This window comes from Ipomoea triloba, chromosome 12 (assembly GCF_003576645.1).
Source record: "Ipomoea triloba cultivar NCNSP0323 chromosome 12, ASM357664v1".
Taxonomy (NCBI): Eukaryota; Viridiplantae; Streptophyta; class Magnoliopsida; order Solanales; family Convolvulaceae; genus Ipomoea; species Ipomoea triloba.
Window position 1 is genome coordinate 1,048,661 of NC_044927.1, and position 23,254 is coordinate 1,071,914.

Sequence of the window (23,254 nt, forward strand, 5' to 3'; positions counted from 1 at the left end):
ATAGAATTATGGGAATTTCAATTCCAATGTTTGCTTGTTTGGTATACATGGGAATTGAAAAGGAATAAGTGGTATAAAGTCCAAAATGATCATACTTATTATTATTATTATTATTATTATTATTATTATTATTATTATTATTATTATTATTTTAAATTCTAAATGACCATATTCAATTAAAAAAAAATTATGTAGCACATTGTAAATGAACCTTAGAATTGTATAACGGAAACAATAAAATATATAATAGAGTTTTGAGAAAACATATTTGATTGATGTTGGGCTACAAATTGACGTTTTGTGTTGAGAGTAGAAGAAAAAGACACATATAATGAAAAGAGAGAGGTCAACCATCAATTTTATTTTTTATGTTAAAGAAGAGAGCAGTGATTTTGTCTCAAAATTATGTTTTTTCTTCCTAAAATCTATGAAATTGAAATACCAAGGAGCAACGTGAAATTCTAATTCCATGAAAATAAGAAAATTTCAATTCAATGGAATTGTAATTCCTTCCAACCAAACATCCCGTCTTTTTTTCACAATAATAGTATTTTTGTCTTCCACCATGTGATCTTCCAAGATGATTTCCAACCCCCTCTAAAGAAAAAAGTCAAAATTCGGAACGTGTTCACAAAAAGTTCAAATTTTTTAGATAATCTTTTAACTAGTTGATACATTGAATCTGTTCAAAATGTCTAGGATTCAAGTGTCACAAATTACATGGGTCATACTCATGGGTGATAGAGAAGTAATAGGATGGGTGTATAAAGCGATAAAGTTGATATTGAAAAAGAACAAAAGATTTTTATTCAACCATTAGCAAATATGTCCCTGTAACTCTGTAAGTGCTTTGCCCTGAGCGGTGGGCTAGCCACTAAGCCACCCATGTCAATGGTTCGTATTGGTTAACGTTTTGATTTTAAATGACTTTTATAAATCAAAGACCTCGTGGTCAAGTGACATTTGATTTAAACTCTCATGGAAGAGAGTGGGTTCGAGTTCCAGTGCAGGTTTGATTCTTTTGTACAAATTTATATACTTTTTTATCGTTAAAAAATCTACAAAAGTAATATAAAAAAAAAAAAAAAAACCTATGTTTTAAAAATAAATATGTACCCAAAAAAAGAAGAGTAAAGCTGAACATCATTTCCTACCCAAAAAAAAAAAAAAAACACAAATGGGTAAAACTACATACTAGCCTATGACATAATAACTACTACTAATGCAACTTCACAGCTCTGCTATCATCAGATCAGATCAGCCTATTCTATTGTACAACATGACATGACTCCAATTACAAGAACATGAAATTAAGTCCATGCATATATGCATCTTCCATTTTCTTCAAATTTGAGTCTGTCTGTCTGTCTGTCATACCTTCATAACTCTTATTGCTTTGCTATATATCACACCCACCAATTCAAATGGTTTCCCTTAGCCTATGCTTCCTCTGCAGAAGCCATGGTTGGGGGAGGAACAATTTGAGCTCCACATCTAATCGAGAAAAGGGTGCCTTGGCTAAGCCCCATGGCCGACAATATCCCAGCATTCCTCTGCTTCGTTACGTGCCCTACCAACGCTTCCAACGCCTCCTTCATCCACCATTGCTTGCAAACTTTCCTCGCTTCCCTTACACTCATCTGCAATTCGATCAATTCACTTACCAATTCAATACAGTTTTCCTCTTTATGAAAAATGGAGTTTTGTGTATCAGTGAATGCAAATGCATATATACCCAATGTCTTTGGCGAATTTCCTTCTCTGGCCAGGAATCTAGCTGCTCTTTCACAAGGAGTGGAAACATGTGACCTTCACATGAGTTTTTGCCATTCTTGGTCTCAAAACTCCATGTTCCTAGTTTACACTGCAAAATGATTAAGGACATCAGATTGAGGTTTCCTATGATAAGCGACAAGAATACAGGTCAGATGTTCTATCTCAACTAAAAGTGTAAGCTGACAGCTGTTTAAACTGACGGTGAGACTAACCTCAATCTCACCCAACACTCCGGCTTCCTCAACTGTCTCTCGCAGGGCTGCAGCTTCGATTGTTTCATCCGTTTCCCATCCTCCCTGCCATCACCATGGCCAAGGTTGTGTAAAACAACAAGAATTTACACAAACAACACATAATATACATGCCAATATCTAATCCATATGACCTTATTTAATTCTTTTTTTGTTTTGGGCAACCAGCCTTTTGATACTAGGGAGTAGGGACAAAGAACTACAAGGTCGTAAATCAGTCTTGTTCATATATAACTGATTGGCCCAAACCAAGAAGACAGTAAGTAGCTCATGACAAGTCAAACTTTGAACCTCATGGTTATCAAGCCAGCCAACTGTTGTCCACCCAACTGGGCTAGGATTGTACCCACCTTATTTACTTTTGATTTCAAGAAAAGCTAACCCTGAATACTATACACTGAATCATTATATTGATGTTAAGATTGGATGAAGTTTGAGGTTTTTGAGTACCTTAGGAAACAGCATCCCTTTGCTTATTCTCTGAGGACTAATGACAAGAACTTCAAATGCATCCTCAGCCATCAAGGATGATGTCTCACCACTATCCTTGTATCTATAGGGGACACATCTGCACAATCAAAAAACATAACAAAATTATTAGAAACAGAATTAGCTTCAACATCAAAATCAACCTGAAAACAAGAAAATCACTATCCATTAACAAACAAACATGACACAAAAGACAACCAATTCAACATCCTTAGTTTCCCAGACATTCCTAAGACCACTGTTATATCAATTCTCCCCCATTTCATACACATAATAAACTGCACTACCGTTTGAATTTTCTGTGTTTTTAAGGAAGAAACACATCTTGAGCATAAGCATAAATGTGCAATCCAACTATCAACTTAGACTTTTTAAACTGAAATGAAGCACATGCTTCAATTTTGGTATTAGAGTCAACACATGCCAAAGGTCATGAGTTGGAATCTCAAAGCTATCATCTTAGATTTTTAGTTGAGATGGAACATATGCTTCAATTATCTATACATAATTCTTAACAGATGCATGCAAACGAAGAACTTTGTTTCTTTACCCGACGACTTGACGGCGGCCATTATCGTAACGCTGCAAATGCCGGCCGGTGCGTGCGGCGAGAGAGACGGCGGTTTTGAGTTCCGTTTGCATCGTCGGAGATTACAAAAACTGAAGGGGAGAATTGGATTGGAGAATTGGAGATGATGGAGAACACAAATAAACCGAAAAGGAGAAAAAGGGGCCTACAAGAAAAAGCTGGACAGGAAAAGAACGAGTCAAATGTTGATCTCCGTGAAGCAGAAACAAAAGGACAGCAAAGGTCTATCGAGGAAACCGTTCATGGCTCCAGTTTGTAAGGTTGTCAGGTATTTATACGTGTCCATGACTAAGCACCTCGGGCCCTGCTGTTTCATTTATTGCTTTCTACTCCAACTGTTTTTTTCTCCTTGTGTTTTACACTTTTATGGCGACTTGGCAAGTGGGAACACAACTATTTAATGTCTAAAGATATTGTGGTCTATAGGCACCTGCACCTCACATGCCAGGGATGGGTTTGAGCCTAAGATATTACATTGTATTCAAAAAAAAAAAAAAAGTCATTTGTATAAGTGAAATATGATTATTGGACTTAAATATCACAAGTTTAATTCTTTTTGTCCACTCACTCACTGGATCTTCCAGACACAAATAACCTTAAATTTTAGTTCAAATGTGGGTCTATCATAAAATACGAAAAATACAAATTTTCAAGTCAGTCATACGTACAATCAATTTAGTAACTATAAAGTTTCAAGTTTTACTTTGAGTTTCCAAAGCATAGCTACGGACTTTCTTGTAAAAAAATTGTTTTTATACAAGTATATGCATGATTATAGATTCTAGAATTGTTGAACTTTCTTATAAATCAAAGATACCTTTCTTGTTATGGATTTTGAAATTGTTTTTATACAAGTAGATGATTGTGGATTTTAGGATTGTTTTTAATGATTATGGATTTTGGAATTGTTTTTATATGGTTATGGATTCTAAAGTTTTGTTTATATGGTTATGGATTCTCCACTTGTCCATATTATTTATTTTTTTCCACTAAATTTTAAATTTGTCATTAGAGATCAAACGTTGTATTACTCCCGACCGTATGCAAATCTATACATTATATTCATTTTTTAAACTTAGATTATTCCAGCTTTTTCAGACTAATCATAATTAAGCTCACAAGACCTTATCTCTAGAGTTACTGCATAAGTAAACCTTGAGTTGCGCAATTAGTCTACTGGTCAGATCATAGTTTTCATGGCATAAGGGATCCAATGCAAACCTTCGATCATTACTGGACCTTTTTCCCATACATGTTTCTAGTGGGATCCAACTCCGCATTACCGCATCCTGTCATGACCTTTAAGTCAAACGACGAACCAACTATACCAAGCCCCGGGAGACTATATTATACATTATATTCGTTAATTCATTCCTCTCTTAATTCCATCTCTTTATGTACTGGTTCATTTTACATTTGATTAACAAGTAATTTTTCACAATAATAGTATTTTGATTTTCCACCATGTGATCTTCCAGGGTGATTCCAAACCCCCCTCCCCCAAGAATAAAGTCAAAATTCGGAACGTGTTCACAAAACATATATTATATATTGGCATTTCGTCATGGTGGTGTAACCATTGATATATATAAAATGAGGCTGTGTGAATTATATATATAATCAAAACGTATGGTATTGGTTAACTTTTGTTTCAGTATGGACATGTGCTCTTACGTTAATACTTTTTTTCTTTTTATTTAATAAGTTGAATTGAGTGAATTGAGCATTATTCGAACAACCAGATAATTTATTTTTAATTAATAATCTTTGTCTAAAATTTAAGGATAAATTGAAATGTGAATAACTATTTTGAAGGTTTGTTAACAATTTGGTTTATATCCCATCAATAATCTATAATGATGTCTCTTTCTTGAGTTTCTTCTTAATTTCTAGTAGATGGTCTGAACAAATTAAATGATCTAAAAACGGCGCCTAATTAACATTGGACACGAATATTATTGGCTGATTAATATTGCTTGTTTGACAAGGTCAATTGAAATTACTAAAAAGAGTTTTTTCCACTTTTGGTCCTATTACTTTAGTGTTTCCGTCAATTTAGGTACACGACTTTCATTTTGCCACTTTTAGTTCTTGACTTTAATTTTTTTGCCACTTTTAGTCTTTGACTTTGATTTTTTTCCACTTTTAGTCCTTTCGGCCATCCGAGTGACAACTTTTAATTGAAATCAACAAATTGTTGTGCCATTAAGGGTAAATAACGTTTAATGTATTTAGAGATTTATCAATAGACAATTTTACACTTAATGACACAATATTTTATTGATTCCGATTAAAAGTTGTTGCTTAAAAACCGAAGCAGAACAAGCAAATAACATTTCTTTTTCCTATTTTTTATCTGATTTTATTTATAAATATATTTAGAACTTTATCAAAATACACTTTTACCCTTAATGGCACAACAACTTGTTGATTTCGATTAAAAGTTGTCGCTCGGATGGCCGAAAGGACTAAAAGTGGAAAGAAAATCAAAGTCAAGGACTAAAAGTGGCAAAAAAAATTAAAGTCAAGGACTAAAATTGGCAAAATGAAAGTCGTGTACTTAAATTGACAGAAACACTAAAGTCATAGGACCAAAAGTGGAAAAAACTCTTACTAAAAATTAACTTTCACCACTTAGCTTGTAGGAGATGACTAAATTCACAAATAAGCTAAGTAATCAACAATAATGTAAAATCGAATTAATGAAATATAATTCTAGAAAGTTATTTGAATATACAATTTGATAAAATAATGATGCAAATATGAAAAATTCCATGCCTAATTGTGTCAACAATTTTTATTTATCCTTTAGGCCGGTACGAGAGCTGGTGTCTAGCTAGTTGGGTTATTGGACCCCCTAGCCAAACTCTACTAAGGATATGCATGCATGCTTGGCATAACTAGCTTAAAAGCTAGTACGGGGTAATTATTAGGATATATAGTTTATTTTGAAATTAAACGTACCTTGTGGTCCAGTGACACTTGGTTACATCCCCACATGAGAGGAGGTAGTGGGTTTGAGTCTTAGTGGATGCCTTCTAATGAATAGATAAAAAAAACGTTATTTTAATTTGTCATCTACTAGAGCGAGCAAGATAATTTTGAATTTTAATTAAATGCATATAAACAAGTTAAACTATCATCATTCATAAATAAGTCAATGAAGCTCTCGAACACAATTCAACTAGTCAATTAACTCAAAATAAGTTTATAAGCATTGCTTTGCTAGCCGCTCTGCTGTTGCATGCAAAAATGCAAGTCCTTGTTGCTAGCATATATAGGGGCACTAATCCACAACCATTTTTGGACCTATATTCTTTACCGACCTATCAACATATTATTTTAATTTTTATTTGACCCATTCTTAGTTCTAAAATCTAGAAACTTGAAAGTCATAAAGTTTTAATGTACCATTTGCAGTAAGACAAAAACCATTTACTTTGCGAAATATGCAGAAGTTGCATTGAAAGCTCATCCATTGGATTGAAAAAAAAAAACTTTTTTTTTTCTTAATAATGCCATGTTATTGTCAACCTGATTACAGCATTCATGGATCTGGTGACCAAAGAGTCCCAGAAATTTGCATGAAACTTCCACATGAAAACAGTTGAAATTAATGGTGAAATGTATTTATATTATTATAATATAATATAATCTAATCCAATAGAGACAGCTGACTCCTAGATGTCAATGAACTTGTCGGCTACACTACAAAATTATAGAACCTTCATCTGGAAATGGGAAAACCCTTATTTTAATGATGTTTTTGTATGATTTTTCTGTGTTTATTTCACACTTATATGAGAGATTATATTGTTGATTTAATTAAATTTGTTTTATATATTTTATGGGTAGTCATAAGTCAATGTTATTATGGGGCAATTGATTTAATTTGTGTAATATGCTTGGAATATATCCTCACAATATTATTTAAAAGAATAGAACATGTTGTTATCTTATGGTTTTTAACAATAGAAAATAGAAGATCCTCAAAGGTAATATGAAATTATGAAAATGATTTTTAAATTATTTTTTTGTCACCTTATGGTAGAACCTTAATAGTAATTAAAGCATGTGCTCCATCTCAACTAAAAGCCTAAGCTAATAGTTGGACTGCACATATTATATTTATGCTCACACGCCCCCTCAACGTGTGCGGTGGATTACCGAGCGCAACACGTGGAAGTCTCTTTTTGTGGGTGACGCGGAGATTCGAACCCATGACCTTTTACATGGCTCTGATACCAGATGAGAACTGAATATTGTATTGATTCAATTGAACAATTACAATGATGAGGAATAGGAGATATATATACAAGGGGAGTCTCAGGTAGAGTAGAATAGCTAGTCCTAACGTGACTCAAACTCAGAGAGTCCTAATACTCCCCCTCAAGCGCATGGTAAACTACTAACCTGAAGCTTGTCCCTAAGAAAAGAAAATCTAGGACTAGGCAAAGCTTTTATAAAGATATCAGCTAATTGATCTTTTGTGGAAATAAAGTTAACCTGAATATCTCCATTGGCAACCCTATCTCTAACAAAGTGGTAGTCAATCTCCACGTGCTTAGTTCTTGCATGAAAAATTGGATTCGCACACATATAAGTAGCACCAAGATTGTCACACCATAATTTGGGAGTAGGGATGCCATCAATTTTGATCTCACGCAACAAGGACATGATCCATATTACCTCAGCACAAACATCAGCCAAGGCTTTATACTCAGCTTCTGTGGATGATCTTGCAACTGTCTTCTGTTTCTTGCACACCCAAGAGATAAGATTGGTGCCAAGAAACACTGCATACCCACTAGTAGATTTACGGTCCTCAGGACAACCAGCCCAGTCAGAATCAGAGAAAGCATGAAGCTCTCTAGAATTTGACTGAGTTATACGCAAGCCGAATGAGAGGGTGCCTTTGACATAACTGAGCACTCGTTTTAGCTGCTCCCAGTGAGACAATGTTGGAGCATGCATATGTTGACACAATTGATTGACCGCAAAGGATAAGTCTGGCCGTGTAATTGTGAGATACTGGAGAACACCAGCCAAACTCCTGTATTTCGTTGTATCTTCATATGAATCTGAATTAAGCGATGGAGTTTTCGATGCAGAAATAGGAGTTGCGAGAGGTTTACAATCAGTCATTCCAGCCCGTTTCAAGATGTCTAACATGTACCGCTGCTGAGAAAGAATAACACCATTGCTAGTTTTGACTAGCTCAATTCCAAGAAAGAAACCAAGTTCACCAAGATCTCTAATTTTGAAAGCAGTAGACAGTTTAGAGAGTAAATCAGACACTAGTAGCTCATCAGTCCCAATTACCAAAATGTCATCAACATATACTAAAAGATACACACATGCAGAACCACGAGAGTAATAGACTAATGACACATCAGTCTTTGAAGCTATAAACCCAATAGAGAGTAAAAAAGTATGCAGCCGATTAAACCAAGTTCGTGGAGCTTGCTTTAAGCCATATAAGGAACGCTTCAACAGACAAACGTGATCAGGCAATTGAGCATCACCATACTCGGGTGGTTGACGCTAAACAGTCTCAGCCAAATCACCATTCAAAAATGCATTATGTACGTCAAGCTGCCTAACCACCCAACCTGAGGAAATAGCCAAACTCAAAAGCAATCTGACTGTAGTGGGTTTCACAACCGGACTAAAGGTGTCAAAAAAGTCCTGACCAGGAACTTGATTAAACCCTTTCGCCACAAGTCTCGCCTTATGCCTCTCTATTGAACCATCAGCTTTACGTTTAGTACGAAAAACCCACTTACACCCAATCACATTCATACCTGGGCGAGGAGGAACTAGAACCCAAGTCTGATTGTGCAAAAGCGCATTGAACTCCAGATCCATTGCCTCTCGCCATTCAGAAAATTTAACTGCCTGAGTGTAGCAAGTGGGCTCGGTAGGACAGGCCTGAGCAGAGAGAGCCAAAAGTGGAGCCACAGACCGACTCCTCGTAGTCATTGCATGGGAGCGAACAGTCGGACGTGTGGACTTGCCACGGGGTCGTCCTCTTTGACGAGTAGGAGCAGCAATGGTGGTGACAGGAGAATCAGCCTGAGCAGAATCAGCAAGAGAAGATGGCAATACCTGTAAAACCGATTCAGCCCACGGCTTCTGCACAGAGGGAGGAGATGGCACAGCAGCCCTACTAACAAAGGGAAACACATTCTCGTCAAAGTGTACATGTCTGCAGATATAAATCTTATTAGTCATTAAGTCCATGCATCTGTACCCCCCTAAAAGACTCAGGATAACCTAAGAAGACACAAGGAGATGACCGATATGACATTTTGTGACGATTATAAGGACGCAAGTGAGGATAACAAAGACAACCAAACACACGAAGAAAAGAGTATGAGGGAGAAGATTTATGCAACAATAAATGAGGACTGTAATTTTGCAAAACACTAGATGGCATTCTATTAATCAAGTAAACAGCAGTTTCAAAAGCAAAGTCCCAAAAACGAGATGGAACATACGCACGAGCCATAAGAGTAAGACCAGTTTCGACAATATGCATGTGCTTCCTCTCAACACGACCATTCTGTTCATGAGTGTAGGCACAGGATTGTCTATGATTAATCCCTAACTGAAGAAGAACAGTATGTAACTTTTTGTATTCAGCTCCTAAGTCAGACTGAATAGCCTTAATTTTGCGATTAAATGACCGTTCAACTAAGGCACGAAACTTGTCAAAAATGGCATACAAGTCAGACTTCAATTTCATAGGATAATACCACGTGTAACGAGAATGGTCATCAACAAAAAGAACAAAATAACGATAACCAGAAGAAGACAAAACAGGAGCTGGTCCCCAAATATCAGTATAAATCAAATCAAGAATATTCGAACTAACAGAGTCTACACGTGGCAAAGGGAAACGAGCAGACTTGCCCAATTGACACGCAGAACACAAAGAAGAAGTACAACGATTATTGCAACTAGAACCACTAACATAACAAAAAGGAAGAATACGATCTAAGGCTCATTGATGAGGATGTCCCAAACGATCATGCCATACGGAAGAGGAAGCACAGGACGAGATAAATGCACGAGGACTGTTTTTCGGAATGGGCAGCGTGTAGAGACCACCGCAACTATTGCCGCGAAGAAGAATTGCCTTGGTTGCTATATCCTTCACAACAAAAAAGGATGGATGAAACTCAAAAAAGACTTTATTATCTTTTGCAAAGCGTTGCACAGATAAAAGAGAGGAAGACAAACCAGGAACATGTAAAATATCAGACATCCTAAATACTTTAGACGGGGTAGAAAAAGAAGCATGACCAGTATGACTAATAAGCAAACCTGTACCATCACCAACTCAAAGAGCATCACCACCAGTGTACTCTTCAGATGTAGAGAGCGCAGCAATATCAGGGGTCGCGTGATTTGTCGCCCCAGTGTCTGGAATCCAAAGATGCGAGTCAGACACAAGATTCGGCGCATCCTCAGCATATGTTAAATGAGCTTGGAGTCCACGGCCAATTAAAGAAAAGCAGGCTGGTGCAAGATGGTCATAATTGCCACCTAATTGGCATTGAGGTTGCCAATTACCACCACGTCGTCCACGTGACCTGCCACCACCATGTGAGCCACGTCCACGCTGCACACAACCGCCCTGCTACTGTTGCTGGTCGGCGAAAGCAGCACCGCCACGCGACGGAGTCCCACCGCGATGATTCGATCTGCCTCACCAAGACCGCGACCGACCTCCACTACCACGCTGGCCAACAAAACCCGCAGCTGCAGGGGCTGGAACACCGCCATAGCTGTCACCGGTAGCGAACTCATGCGAGCCAAGGAGATCGGCGAGTTCGGGAAAACGCGCCGGCTGACCTCGAACATTCAAAGAGGCTACGACAGAGTGATATTCTGGACGTAAACCCCTGAAAATATACATATTTTGATCCTCCAAAGGAACCGCACGGCCAGCAAGAGCTAGATCTTCCACCATAACTTGCGCACGAGCAATGTAGTAGACAGCGGAGGCATCACCTTGGCGTATTGTTTGCAGCTGTCCAAGAATATGCATAATCCGAGCTTGACTGGAAGAGGCAAGAGCCTGCTCAAGCGCCAACCAGAGATCATGCGACGTAGTGCAACCAATTGCGAGGTACATGACTTCTGACGAAAGTGAAGAGATTAACATGCTAAGGACCGCCTGATCTTGGCGCACCCATGGAGCATGCAGCGGGTTGGGTAGAGCAGCAGCAACGGAGGAGCCTTCAGAAACGGGAAGAAAACGATTAGGGCAAGAGTTCGTGCCATCAACGAAACCCATGAGGTCGTGCCCACGAAGAAACGGAATAACCTGCGTCCTCCAAAACAAGAAATTCTTGTTCGTTAGCTTAATGCTAACATAGTGATGCGCAGCAGACAGAGAAGCGGCTGCTGAAGAAACCGCAGAAGAAATAGCTGCATCAGAAACGGTCCGTTCGGAAGAATTAACAGAGCCGTCAGCCATTGGAAAATAAACCTAGGCTAGCTGATACCAAATTAAAGCATGTGCTCCATCTCAACTAAAAGCCTAAGCTAATAGTTGGACTGCACATATTATATTTATGCTCACAATAGTAACCAAAATCATTTGTATGATCTTGATTATAGTTTAGAATTGAAACCCCATAAAATGTTTCGGGTCTTAAAATATAGGAACCAAACGGTTAAGGTTTTAAAATACACCTAAATTATTGACCGCCTAACTATTACTATCTATTTTTTATTTTTTTTTTCTAACATCTTCTATTTAGTATAACGCGTCTACCAAAAATTTACAACGTAACGTATTTTGAATTGGCACATATACTCAGACGAAATGACACTATATCCATACCCACATCCTTTTCATTTTAATACCAACCACAAGAGACAATGCCATCAAAATCACTCAAATTAATTTATGTTTTTTTTTAAAAAAATTTTCAAGAAGTATGGACAGACCATGTTGTTCATTAATGGTGTGGCCCCATAATTCTTCTTCTAGACCAACAATGTGAATGGACGGCAAGGAAGAGCATATAATAAGTCTAATAAAAGATTTTTCTTTCATGAAGATTATCTTAAGTCCTCAGACCATGCATTTCATTTCATTTGTTTATTGTCTTGATCCTACTTGACATATATACATGATAAAACAATATAATACTTTTAGTTATTATTGTTGTTTGAGTATCTTAATTTTGTGTGGAATATACAACACCATAGTCTTTTCGAATACAAAGAAGTTGGAGGAGATACCTAACTTTTTTTTTTTAAAGATTTGATTTCGAGATTTTAAGTATTTCAAACTTCAATAATTGTATTAAAAGTGTACTTGATAAAGTTTGTTAGAAGTCACAAGTATAGCGTTTGATCCTATCAGTGACAAAAAAGAGGTATGAATGTGACATTATTATGATTATTAGTGTACAAACATTCAGAGGCATGTAGACTAGTTAAAATATATCCTGCAATTTACCTCCTTCATTCGTCTCTCGAGCAAGAGCAGTGAGGGACTTAAGTTTAGGATTCAAACTCATCATAAGATGTGTTTTTTTTTTTTTTTGACATACCATTAACTAGTGATTGTAAATTTTTCTCATCATCTAAAAAAACACGTCAAATACATTTTTAAAAGAATTCATGTCCTTTTTTTTTTTTTAATTATTATCCTAGTTCTTATTTGTTGCCCATCATGTTGGGTCACATGGGGATGCATATAATGTTTGGTTTTTTCTTGACTTTTGAGATTGTGACTTGTGAGTCCCAATTTAGTAGTTAAGGTGGGACTCTAAATTCATGAACTATTGAAAATAATTTTGTGTCGACACTTATGTTTATGGTATTTTAGTACTTCTGTATAAGGATGTTCAGCTAGCATACATTTATTTTAAAATGTTATAATTAATTAATGTTAATTTAATGAAAATTGTAATAGAAGACCAACTATGATAATGTTACTAAAATTGAGACTAAATGCAGTTACATTAAATGTCGGGGACTAAATATAACAATGTTATAATAGTTGTAGGACTAAAAATAAAATTATCTCAAAAATTTAACTCATTATACTTCCATCTTCCATTGTAATATTAAAAAATAAAACAATGCATATAATAAATAACATGTATTTTTTTTTTAAATAAATATTTATGTCAACCAAAAGCATTTGTGAATGTCTAATTGTTTGGGCCTTTTACAATTCAGTCCATGGATATTCTTAAATTGTCTGGGCCTATTTGAATATTTAATAATTATGACATATGAATGATGGCCAACTTTAATATAATGAATAATATTATTTTAATTGTTAATTAATTTATAATCTCAATTATAAAACTAATTAATATTTTAGCATTGAATGGCATTTGCTCATCCACCTAATGAGTTGGGTAGGCTCAACTGCTCAAGATTATTTATGGTTCAATTTACACCACGAAAGCTTATAATTTACCATGAATACACTGCTCATCATCTATAATGGAACAAATTGACTCGTAGTAGGTATGAATTAATAAGTTTACATAAATAATAAGAGGTAAAATAGTAAGGGAAAAATATTATAGTGATATTTCGTGGATTGATGTAAGAATATTATAAAAAATATTGTGTAATTAAGAATAATACATGATTGTCTAAACTAAGACAATGCAATATTTATACATTTGTCCAACGAACTCTTAAAATTGCGGTGGCCTAAAAGACCAAGTTAATATACACGCGGTGGGCCGCAAGAACGGGTCAAAGCCCATCATTTCGGGGTTGACTTCGGAGGCGGGCTCGGGGGTCCCCAATTTTAGGTTCGGGTCGTCTATCTTGATTTGGGTCATCTATCTTGGCCCGAACCGCCTATCTTGAAGCTCGGGTCCTCATTAATCATTATTGGATCATTTTTAATATTTTTATCAAGCTACTATATTAAAGCACTCTACTTATTTTGAAGAGTAACTTCATTTTTTTTTTATGTTTATTTGTATATATGTAATTGTAAGTTTGAAGACAAAGGAACCCCATAATGATTTGAGTAAATCAGTCATCCTCAAAGTTGCTTCATACGGAATTCTCATATTGCTTATCTTTCTAGACAATCCCATTGAACAAAAATTTTAAAAATATCTCCAATTTAAGTTTTATAAATAGAAGTACATATAAGTATTGACTATTGAGACAGTTAGGCTGAAATATACTATTAAATATTTATAACAGAAATTTTTAACAGAGAATTATAAAAAAAAGGAACTTACTTTGATTTATGAGAAAGCTTGCAGGCTATAACAGCTATTCAAATTAAATATGCATTATAGGTGAAGATCACCTTATGATTCTAGCTGACAATAGACCACAAAGAAGTAAAAAATAAATCTAATATCAAAAGACAACGCTCATAAAGAGTTAAAATTTAGAATTTCGTGATAAGTGATATCAAATTACAATGCGTTAGATATGTATTTATATAGCAGCCAAACTTTAGGTATGGGAAGAGGTTGAGTGGTCATAATATAAAGCTAAGGGTACGAGGTAATTAAAAAGCTAATATAAGGACAATGAAAGTAGACTAACCACTATAATATGAATTGGAATTTGGAATTAGTGTGAATTGTGAAAGAATAATGAAACGACCTAGGATACTCAACCTAGGCAATCCAACCACAATACGTTATTGGAGGTTGTTATACAACTATACACGACAGTCAATGATGAAAATGGCCTTTGTTATTATCATCTACCTAGTTTTAGTTAAGGAACAATGTTGATTCTGGCATCTATATATATATAACATTATTTTATATCTTTATAATTTTATTTAATTATAAACAATTTAAACTGACATTACAAATGAATAATAATAATAATAATAATAATAATAGTGAAATAATGTTATTAAATAAATTGAATAAAATATTTAATTAAAAAGTAACACTTTTTTACTTGGACGACTCCCGATTTATCTCTCCACCTATTGTTGTCCAGGGATTCTGAGTGTTTAGAATTAGTCTAGTTTAGGTTGAAAACCCTAATGTATCAAAAAAAAAAAAAAAACTCTTAATTTTTTATCAGTTATGCTTAATATATGGACTTAATCACATAGTAATAGATATGCCATTTTTAACACTCAATTATTGCCCATATCATGTTAAGCTATCATTATTTGTAAACTGACATTTTCAATATGAAGGAATTGAGTCTATATGTATTTCTCACAAATCGAACATAAGAGGTAAATCCTGCGCAATTAACTCTGTCGAGATGATATTAACAAGAATCAAATTAGTGAGTTGTGATATTTAAATACGAGAGTCGTGTCCGAAAGGCATACTCTATTTTCCCTGAGCTTGTCATATGATTGATGTGGCCGTAAGAAAAAAATTTGGATTTTTAGTACATGACTGCATATTTGTACCACATATATAGTTGTATACCACACATATTAACATTGTAGTGCGTGACAAACAGAAAAGTATTCTCGAGAGAAAATATTGGTCATATGATGTTTGGAATTAATTAAAAACAAAAGGGATAAGATAAGATAAGATGATAGAATTCGTTATAAGTATATATCATGTTACAGAATTTTATATGAAGTTTTTTTGGGGGTCATTTTTAGTCTCTTTTCTATTTGTTATATTTTCATGGTTTTATCCTTCAAGGTTAGCATTATTCAGTCAACATTTCAATTGTTCTCAAAGTTTCGCTCACTCGTGCATATATCATTCACAATTTCATATCATAAAATAACTAATAAATTAATCGTCCCAAAAAGAATGATTGAGTAGGTAAAAGATGACTCTAATAACTAAAAATTATTAGTTCAGTTCTTGCCAATATGCACTTGACCTTTCATACAATCCGTCACATAGCATAAGGGTTTACCATCTTCATAGGGATTATCAATTTTTGTCTGAACAGTTACAAAAATGAAGATGAGTAGTTGTATGCATTTCTCGGCAATTAAGCTAAGGCCATAAATAATAATAATAATAATAATAATAATAATAATAATAATATTATTATTATTATTATTATTATTATTGTTGTTGTTGTTTTTTTTTTTTTTTGAAAAGTATTATGGTTGTTGTTGTTATTATTATTGTAGAAAAATTGGTATTATATATAGTAATATTTTCAAATATAACTTTCTTTAACGAATAATTTGAAGAATCATACTATACACTTTTACAAAAACTATCTTATTATTTGATGATATTATTGTTACTTTTTATATGAAAGGTATAGCCGCAAAGAAAGAACCAGAAAACTATCAAAGTATACGATAATTTACTTTGAAGGGAGAGTATAGTTATGTTCAATGAAAGTTTTGAAATGATGTAGCATTTCAGGAAACGTCACGTAACATCAAAATATGGGGAACCCAATTTTCATAAATGTTACAAAAATATGAGCTAAAAATTAAATTTAAAATTCTCACACTTTATACGATGGTCTCACGTTCCCTTGAATAAAGCAGAGGATGTAATATTATCAATAGTTATACCATGGATTTAAGTCCAAGGTAACCCATCATAATTTACATACTGAAGGTTCACAATTTAAATTGTAAACATTTAGTTGTAAACATTCAGTATATAAATTGTGAACATTCAGTATGTAAATTGTGTATTTTGGACTCACGTCCACAAAATAAATTTTTCATAATATTATAACATTTATATTCTTGGGTTATATATATGAGATAACTTAAATCTAACATGGCATTAGTCTTACATTTCAAGAAGAATTAAAATCAAATAATCAGGTTTTCAAAAAATCAAATAATCCGAAAAGAGATGGGATGGTAAATAAATAGTGATATTTTCCAATTGTTAATCTCAAAGCTAAGAGCTACATACATTACAAAATGTGGAAATTTCAATGAAAAAGACAATCCCATCTAACATTTTGGGAGGTTGCTATTGACTTGTGAACCAACTACAATCATTATTTTTAACAATAATGGTATAATGTATAAATATCCTCTTTTAAAAAATAATAATAATTAACGAATTACACTTTGATTAATAAAGAGATTTAACAAATTCTTAGAGGTAATCCTTAATTTAGTCATTAATTATAGTGATTTTTCTTGATTTTGTGCTTAATTGATTCTTAGACTTCGATAATTTTATCCTATATATTGAGTCGTTTGTTTGGATTGCTTGGTAATTTTTCTCTATTAATACTCAATTCAATCATTGACTATAGTAGTTTTACCTAATTTAGTCATCAACTATAGTAATTTTTCAATTTAATAATTAATTCTAACAACCAACTGACAAAATGCCTTACATAAGACTCAATAATTAAGTAAAATCATCCAAGTTCATGACCTAATATAATTAAGCATAAAAAGTCACTTAAGACTAAATCGAGAAAAATTATTTTTAAAGACTAAACTTGATATTAACTCAATCAGAAAATGTAACGAGAGACTCGAAAGGAATGACCGAGTGAATGAAACACGATTCTTATACTAAAAACCATGAATTTGATTCTTGTCAACATCCTCTCGATCGAGCTTAGCGCACATGATTTTCCTAATGTACTTTATCTCTTATGTGATTTACAAATTATTACACAAAAGCAAAACTTCCACACCCTCGTATATTAATTACGATTTTTCATTTTTTCCTCACCTCAAAAAAAAAATGTAACAAGAATTTTGTCCATAGAAATACATTTTCTAATTCCCAAAATCAATCATAACAACGTGAGTGACCCTCACCGGTGTTTTATGGACCATTAATGTCCCATTCATGTCTCTAATAATTACTTCTCCAAATTGCATATATAACATCTGTTGTCATCGTCAATGTAATACCATGTGTCCATGTTTAATCTTTACAATATTCATCTAGTAATACCTCTAATTGTTATCAACTCAGTTAATATACTTAGTCACAGACACACCCGTTGTCCCTATATTAATTATTTTAAGACCAGTCACCCTATGATAAAAGTTACAAATTCCTTCTTCAAAGGTATTAAACGACATAAGTTCATCAGTTACAGTTGTCTCTAATTGACATTCCACACAACCGTCCATATTAATTTTAGTAATTGTGGAGAGAATTTTTTTCTATAAATCAAATTTCTCATTTCAAACTTGTCTTATTACCTAAGACGTCCGAAGCTTCATTGGCTTTACAAAGATAGACTTGAGATTATTCTGGTTATGAGGACATGATGCGTATAAACAGATCAAGATTCCTTAAACACCAATGAATGTAAAACCCTTGGTCGATCTAGAAAGTCAGAAGTCTAGCGAGAACATTATAACAAGACTTTTGAATACAAAATTTCCAAAGAGACTTTTGAAAAAGAACTAAATGGATATTTTTATTAATATTTTTAAATTATAAATGTTATTTTCCTAAACTACCACGTTTCTACGATTAAAATATTTTATAATTTTCTTTTACAAAACATTATCGTATGCAAAAGTAAGTCAATAAGGATGTCATTTAGTCTGGTAAAGTTACATATTTAATTTAATTAACTTTTAATAAAGGGCATGAATTTGATACAGGTTTAAGTATTACGCCAAAACTTGTTTGAGATCGTCTCACGGAGTCACGAGTCTTAATCTGTAAGACATGTCGGGTCAACATAATTTGGGTCATAGCTAGTCTTATGAGCATTTGATTGATTTTTATGACCCAAATTATGTTGATCTAACCCGTCTCACGGATTAAGATACGTGAGACGGTCTCACACAAGTGTGATCCTATATTATTATGCAAACTGAGTTTGAATTTTTTAAACTATACAAACTCCGATCCTCTCTAGCTCTTTGTGTGTGTTTGTATATCTGTGTGTAAGATAAAATCTCGTTCATATGTGTTAAGATTTAATCAAATACAAGATAGGTTTGAGTATAATATATTAGTATATAACAACATAAGAGTTAATAGTATGGTGAGTCTAGTTTACCGTCTATCTCTTGACGAGCCTCTAAAATTTAAGTTTACCTCAACCTCATCATTCAACAATGCAAGTTTAACACATTTTGATAGCTTTATATTTCACCGTTATCATTTCCTCCTCGAAAATATTCTATGTTGACTTATCAAACTCATCATTGTTTTCTTTATTTGTTAACCGTTAACACATTAAAATATTTGTTTATTCGTTTGTTTGAGTTTAATAATTTAAGAAATGTAAAATTATGATAAATTCACATAATATACGGAGTAAATCGAAGACTAAATATGTGTGTATATTAATGCAAATAATTGATAATTAAAAATAGAATTAATTCAAAATAAAAGGATCACGTTGAAGTGTGATTAAAAATTATCAAAAATTGATTTGAACCGTTGGATCCTGATCGAGTCGAGATTATCTTGGAGTAGAAAGCAGGTCTTTTCCCGCATGATTCGCGATGGAGACGAAAAGTCAACTTTTTCTGCGGAGCTAAAAAAGATCTCCGCCGTACAATTAAAGTCATGCCACGCAATCATATATGCATATCAAACAGCAAATGAATACACGCGTTGACGGAGGCGCGTGTAGTAAAAGATTCATTTACTCCGTATTAAACAAAGTCAGTTGTTATCCAATGCTCCAAGCACGACGTACAATAATACAATTCCGTGAAATTGTGACTTTCAAGGTGGCGGCGGGGCCCACGGATTAAGAGATTCCAACTCCTTTACGGTTTGGACTTTTCCTATCCGACGGCACGTGCCGGTGAACACTATGCTCCCCCTTAGGCACAGGGCATAGCCCCTCGCGCACTGTTTTCCGCACCCCACTGCACCAAAAAAAACAAAATAAAATAAATTTATAATAAAATCAATCTCGCAAAACATTATTCTCGTATTTAAAAGTTATAAGTTTGATTTTTTACTACACTAAATATAACGAATTCTCATTGACCTCGTAGGGATACCATATCCATGCTCCATGGACGAGGAGTTGTAACCATTTTTTGCTAGGGACGAGCATATCTTTCCCTAGCATGTCCCCATAAATAATGCATTTATTATACATAAAATCATTGAAAGTTGAAGTACATTAGTTGGTTGGTAATAAGGTTTTATTACAAAGAAAAATCTGGAGATTACATCTTACTAGTTACATTTTGAAGTATTTTTATAGGGTTAATCTGGGACGGAGACTTCTATCAGGCCTTCTCCAATAGTATAAACTTTGGTGTAGATTTTGAGAAGATTTTGTAACTGTGATTAGGAAAGAGAAAATGAGGTGGAATAAGAAAAAATAAAAAACCCAAAACAAAGCTGACCAAAAAAAATTAAAAAACTAAAAAATATATATATATATAACGCGCCCAGGCGGGCGCGTGCAGCCTGGGCGCATGATTTGCGCCTCACGCATGTGAGGCGCAAATCAAAATGTCAGGTGGGCCCCATTAATTTCTGATAAAATTTTTACATTGCAGGAGAAAAAGTTGGCCAAATTTTCATTCTTCCCATTTGTATTAAACCCAAGCACTAGTTTTAAGTCCTAAAATCTTGTGCCAATTTTCACTAATGGTGAAGGCCTCATAAAAATTTTTCACAGAGATAAGGATGGGCGGGGTCGCAATATTGTATAGGTATTGTGGAGTATACTCTCACCCTCACCTCGCACATTGTCATCCTTGGTCAGCATTTTCTTAATCGAACTAGTCATAATTGTTTGACAAATGATTCCATTGACGAGAATCTACCTTGCATTATAGATCCTAATTCAAAAATAATTTTTAGATTTTGTATCTGCAGTTAACAATTTTTTGTACATGTAACTATCATATTATGTGTTAACAATTATTAAGTTATTTGTTTATATATACATAAACTGTTAACTGTAGATACCTGATATGTTACCTGAATGTACAAAATTTTTGTATCAAAGTTCACAATGTAATATAAACACTAGTCCATAATATAACAATTGCTTACGTTTTTTTTTTTTTTGTGTAGTTTATAAAATTTATCACTTACGCACTTTTAAATTATGATTACTAATTTTCCTTATCAATTAAAATTAAATTTAAATGCTAAAAACAAAAACTTTCACGTTTCCGTTGCCTGTTTTACGGTGTTACAATTTCCGTTTAGGTGGTAGGTGCGACCGGCAAAACAATTAGCCGGTCCCACAAGAATCTGTGAATAGATTCCTACATTTCCACCTACCCTGCAATTTGCGTAATTTGTTTCTTTGGTATCAGTAATCTAATTTTATGGGTTTTTTTTTTTTAAAGGAAATAATCTAATTTTATATGTTATATATACTGCTTTTTGACATACCAAACAACTATTATTGATGTCTATAATTCATGCAATAATTCCCACTCTTAGAATAAAATAATACTTCTAAAAATAAGTTTATTATGTTTGTTAGTCAATATTTTTGTTTATTGAAAAAACTCATCTTGATGGGATCATTTAAAAAGTCAACTCATCAGCCACGTAAACAGCCAACATGATGAAATGAATGTAACTTGCTATCAAGTTAAATTGTATATATTTGGAGTGCTCAGTAACCTAATTATACCTTCTTCTTTTTTTCTCTTTTAGTGATCTAATTGCACTTTCAAGTTACGTTCTTCAATGATTAATTTGGACTTTATTCCTAAAAAAAATTATGGTATAATATTGAATTTTTAAAAAATAAAATGACATGACATGAAAATTATTATTTTTCAAATGGACAATCATAAAAGTATTGATGTGAATATGCGAATAACAAAAATTATAACAAAGAAGGTTATTTTTGCCAAAACAAAATATTAGACATGGCATTTATGGTATGATTACAACAATACAACCTATTTGGATGGGGAAAAAAAGTAAAAATTACACACACACACACACAGTTTTTTATATAATTTTTTTCATTATGTTTTTAACCAACAAAATATTGAAATTCAAATCATGAAGTACATTCTTTTTGGTTCATTATATTCCAAATGTTCTTTTAATTTTTATTGATTCAAAATTCATTTGATGAACTAAAATGATATTAAATTTAGAACATGTTTAACTTTATTTCCATTATAACTCCCGTTCAATCAATAGAATTAAGTATATGGTCAAAATCAATACTTTATAGAAAAATATTTAATATTTTTCAAAATATTCTCAACGACACAAATTATATTTTATATAAAATGTTATAATTAATAACTCTTTACAAACTTATTAAAATTCATGTCATTACGAAAATTTTATATTTTATATAAAGGAAATAATATTATGTATATGGTCAGTAATTATGTCAAACTTGAATTGGAATGATATTTTAACTTGCGATTATAAATATCTGTATAAAAAATAATAATAATGTCATTAAATCATGAGGTGCTTTGTTCAATAATTAATGATATAAATAATGTTTCTTTATAATCTAAGAGTAATAAATGAGGAGCGATTTTTGGGTGAAATTCAGGATTTATATCGTCGAACACATGACTAATCTTCTAACTGAATTGTAGGTAATACAGCTGGCTTGATATTTATAAGCGATATTCTATTTTTTTCGTAGGAATCCGTACAGTATATTTTTCCGTGGGACCCAGAAATTACGGAATCTTTTTATTTTTTGAAGGCATTTTTATTTTCTACACAGCTATTCTGAATTGTTTTATGAAAACAATAAGCTCACAGCCTATAAAATCTCTTCTTCATCTTCTTATTCTCTCTCCATCTTTCCCCTGCATTTTCTCGCAAAGACTCTGTAGTCTGTTCATAGTAGAAGTCTCTCAGAATGTCTCTGCTCTCAGATCTCATCAACCTCAACCTCTCCGATCACACCAACAAGATCATTGCTGAATACATATGGTGAGCCTCCCTCGCTGCATTATTGTGTGTTTTAAGTTCTGTTTGACCATTTCTGGGGTTGTTTTTAGCTCATTTGGATCTGTTTTACGTTGGATCTGTGTTCTTGCTTGTTTCATACTCTGTTCTTTAGTCTGCTTTCTTATGCTTTTCATTTATGGGGGTTTTCCCCTGTTTTTCTTCTTTAACATGCTTTGATCCCTTCTGGGAAGTTTAGTTTATATATGTAATGTTTCTATGCTTGTGAAGAGTTTATTTTTTTCATTATTTTCCCATGTTTTAAGGATATGTCTGGTTTGGTTCTGCTGTTTTACTAGTAACTTCTCTTTCTCTCTGTGTGTGTGTGTGTGTTTTTTTTTTTTTTTTTT

The 23,254-nt window shown here is 33.5% G+C and overlaps 2 protein-coding genes across 2 annotated transcripts in view; one reads left to right on the forward strand and one right to left on the reverse strand.

Annotated features, from left to right (window-relative positions):
* Positions 1 to 1,338: 1,338 nt before the first annotated feature.
* LOC115999792 (nudix hydrolase 18, mitochondrial-like) lies at positions 1,339 to 3,374 on the reverse strand. Its single transcript, XM_031239697.1, has 5 exons — positions 3,067 to 3,374; positions 2,478 to 2,595; positions 1,989 to 2,072; positions 1,736 to 1,864; positions 1,339 to 1,640 (listed from the first exon to the last, which is right to left on the reverse strand). Exons 1-5 carry the CDS (start codon positions 3,156 to 3,158, stop codon positions 1,440 to 1,442), a joined length of 624 nt encoding a protein of 207 aa, XP_031095557.1. The 5' UTR covers positions 3,159 to 3,374; the 3' UTR covers positions 1,339 to 1,439.
* A 19,338-nt stretch (positions 3,375 to 22,712) lies between these two features.
* LOC115999182 (glutamine synthetase cytosolic isozyme 2) overlaps positions 22,713 to 23,254 on the forward strand; it is a 4,777-nt gene continuing 4,235 nt past the window's right edge. Inside the window, exon 1 of the mRNA XM_031238979.1 lies at positions 22,713 to 22,889. Within this exon, the coding sequence (XP_031094839.1) occupies positions 22,816 to 22,889 (74 nt within the window). The 5' untranslated portion in view covers positions 22,713 to 22,815. The remainder of the gene's footprint in view (positions 22,890 to 23,254) is intronic.